Raw genomic sequence first — 2,500 nt, 5'->3', positions numbered from 1 at the left:
CATCATCTGCAAGGGAAGCTCTCCAGGCTGAGGAAGTGAAGGTCACCATTAAGCCATATGATGAGCTTGCTATGTTTATTAGTGAACAGGTAAGAATCATGTATTTAACCCAATGCCGACGGAAAAAATGTTTGGCAAGTGGTCTTAATAACGGGATTGTTGGCATTTATTGGTAGTTTCCCCTGTTTGCACCTGGCTAGATTGGTAGTTTATGAGCAACATTTGGCACCTAAAAGCTTTTATTTTGCTATAATTTATAAAAATATAATTTTGAAGGTTTACCTTTATTGTAGAAGCCATTGTCTAAAATCTTTACTATATAAATGAAGCCGCTACCATCAAAGAAAAACAAATTCCGTCCGACGAGCCAGTGGCGCGGGAATGGGCATGATATGATGCCATCCGTTTTTCGCTCTACAACAGCCATGACATGTTCACATATGCCACCCGTCGGCTTGGGGTTAAATGTTTTTCAAAGCTTTTTATCCATATTGATTTCTAAACATCTATAGCAATTGAATGGTCCAGCAGACACAATAATCAGTGAATTACTGCTTTTAAATAGACATTTGATTTATTGTTTATTTTATTTATTTATTTATTATTATTTTTTTTTTGCAGCTCTCAGTGCAGAGTGGCAAGGTGTGGGTGTCCAATCATACTTCATATGCTGTAACTCAAATGGTGCCTAAGGAGAAGAGGTTGATAAAACTATCACCAGTAGCAGTAATGAAAGCTATCAAGAATGAAACTGAGATCAAAGGTAAGGAGCAAGAATATTTTTACTATGCATAATGTATCTCCAGTGTATATTTACTTTCATTAATACAAGGATTGACTTAAGTCATAGTTATTTTTTGTTTTCAATCTTTGCTTTTAGTGAAACTTAGAGATTCCCATAGACAAGAATATGTTACAGGATTGGGAATGAGGTTACCATGTAGCAGTGATTACTTATTCTTCTTTCCTTTTGTTTCAAGAAGGCTTGATCATGGGCTGTCCAAGAACTTAAATTTACTGTAAAATGTTAACTGTGGGAGAGGAATTAATCATTACATTAGTCTTGTGGAAGTATCACTTGCCGTTATTGCTCATGGTCAGGTTTTCTTGCTTTTTCGTAAAACTTCATCAATGCACTCTAAGATGGGATGAGCAAGTGATAGATGTCCCTCAGGTAATGTTTGTTTTGTTAATTATTTTTTATTACTGTAGAACAAAGCTCATGATATCTTCCTTCATATTTGGAGATTAAGGTTTTGAATAAGCACAACAACATTTTCCATTTACAGGAATGGAGGAGTGTCATATTCGTGATGCAGCTGCATTGTGCCTTTATTTCTCTTGGCTTGAAAGGGAGGCAGCGAAAGGAACTCAAACTGAAATATCTGCAGCTGACCAGCTTCAAAAATTTAGAGAGTAAGATCTTGTTCCAATTTTTTTCTACCATTATTTAGATTATCCAGGTCTTGCTTCATTTCACTGCACAGTATATATATTTTTATGGACAGTTTACTGTACATAATTTACATATTTCATTATATTTGTATTACAGTTAAGCATTTCATGCCTCTGAACAAGGTTTTGAATCCATCAGCAAGCAGTTTAAAACTTGATCCTTTAAACGAAGATGAATGCCTTTTCTGTAAGGGCAATACAGGTCAAGATATATAACTGTACTCAGGCATCAATAGCTAGTGCCAAAAGGAGACCTGAATGTTAGCATTGGCTACATGATGCTGCAGCTACTTAGGCCTATTGCATAATAGCATCAATACTCATTACTTTTTTCCCCATCTGCAACAGAGAACAGGAGAACTTAGTTGGTCTTAGTTTCTCCACTATCTCATCAGTTGGGCCCAATGCTGCCGTAATCCACTATTCTCCAGCCCCTGAAACTGACCGAAAGATTACTACTGATGAGGTTTATCTCTGCGATTCTGGGGGACAGTATAAGTAGGTAACATTTTAATTGCTTTACTCTTTACATTTATAGATTAAGAGAAAAAAACATGTTGTGCAGAGTACAGCCCATGAAGTTTGTTGATATATAGCAAGGAATTAAGAGTTAGCATAAATAAGATGCATATTTTATCATTTGTAGTGAGGTTTCATTGGAGTAAGGAAATTAATTTTTTGTTAGTTATATTTTCTTTTTCCTCCTCCGACATCAACTACCATTATCATCCTGACATTCGTCATTACAATTTCCTTTCCTTCTTTGCTTTTTTTCCTCCTTGTCTTCTTGTCATTTGTCATCTTTTCAACATAATATATATACAACAGGGATGGAACAACAGATGTTACAAGAACCCTCCATTTTGGCACACCTGACCAGTTTTTGCGGGAGTGTTTCACTCGTGTCCTGAAGGGGCAAATTGCAATGGCATCCTGCATCTTCCCAACCAAAATCAAGGTGAATATGTGTGAAGTTTTTCTCTTTTTTTTTTTGAAAGGATTAGTTCTGAAATATTTGTTATTCAGTTAGAAATGAATTCAGGAG

The 2,500-nt window shown here is 35.8% G+C and overlaps 1 protein-coding gene across 1 annotated transcript in view; it reads left to right on the top strand.

Moving 5' to 3' along the window:
- Nucleotides 1-2,413, top strand: part of LOC113808006 (xaa-Pro aminopeptidase 1) — a gene marked incomplete at its 3' end in the record, with an annotated part of 38,965 nt that extends 36,552 nt beyond the window's left edge. Inside the window, 5 exon segments of the mRNA XM_070117184.1 lie at nucleotides 1-89; nucleotides 622-763; nucleotides 1,290-1,416; nucleotides 1,804-1,953; nucleotides 2,284-2,413. The exon segment at nucleotides 1-89 is cut by the window's left edge and continues 108 nt beyond it. Coding sequence (XP_069973285.1) covers nucleotides 1-89; nucleotides 622-763; nucleotides 1,290-1,416; nucleotides 1,804-1,953; nucleotides 2,284-2,413 — 638 coding nt within the window.
- Nucleotides 2,414-2,500: the final 87 nt, after the last annotated feature.

Source organism: Penaeus vannamei, chromosome 40, assembly GCF_042767895.1.
Source record: "Penaeus vannamei isolate JL-2024 chromosome 40, ASM4276789v1, whole genome shotgun sequence".
NCBI lineage: Eukaryota > Metazoa > Arthropoda > Malacostraca > Decapoda > Penaeidae > Penaeus > Penaeus vannamei.
This window is presented reverse-complemented; position numbering and strand designations above follow the sequence as displayed.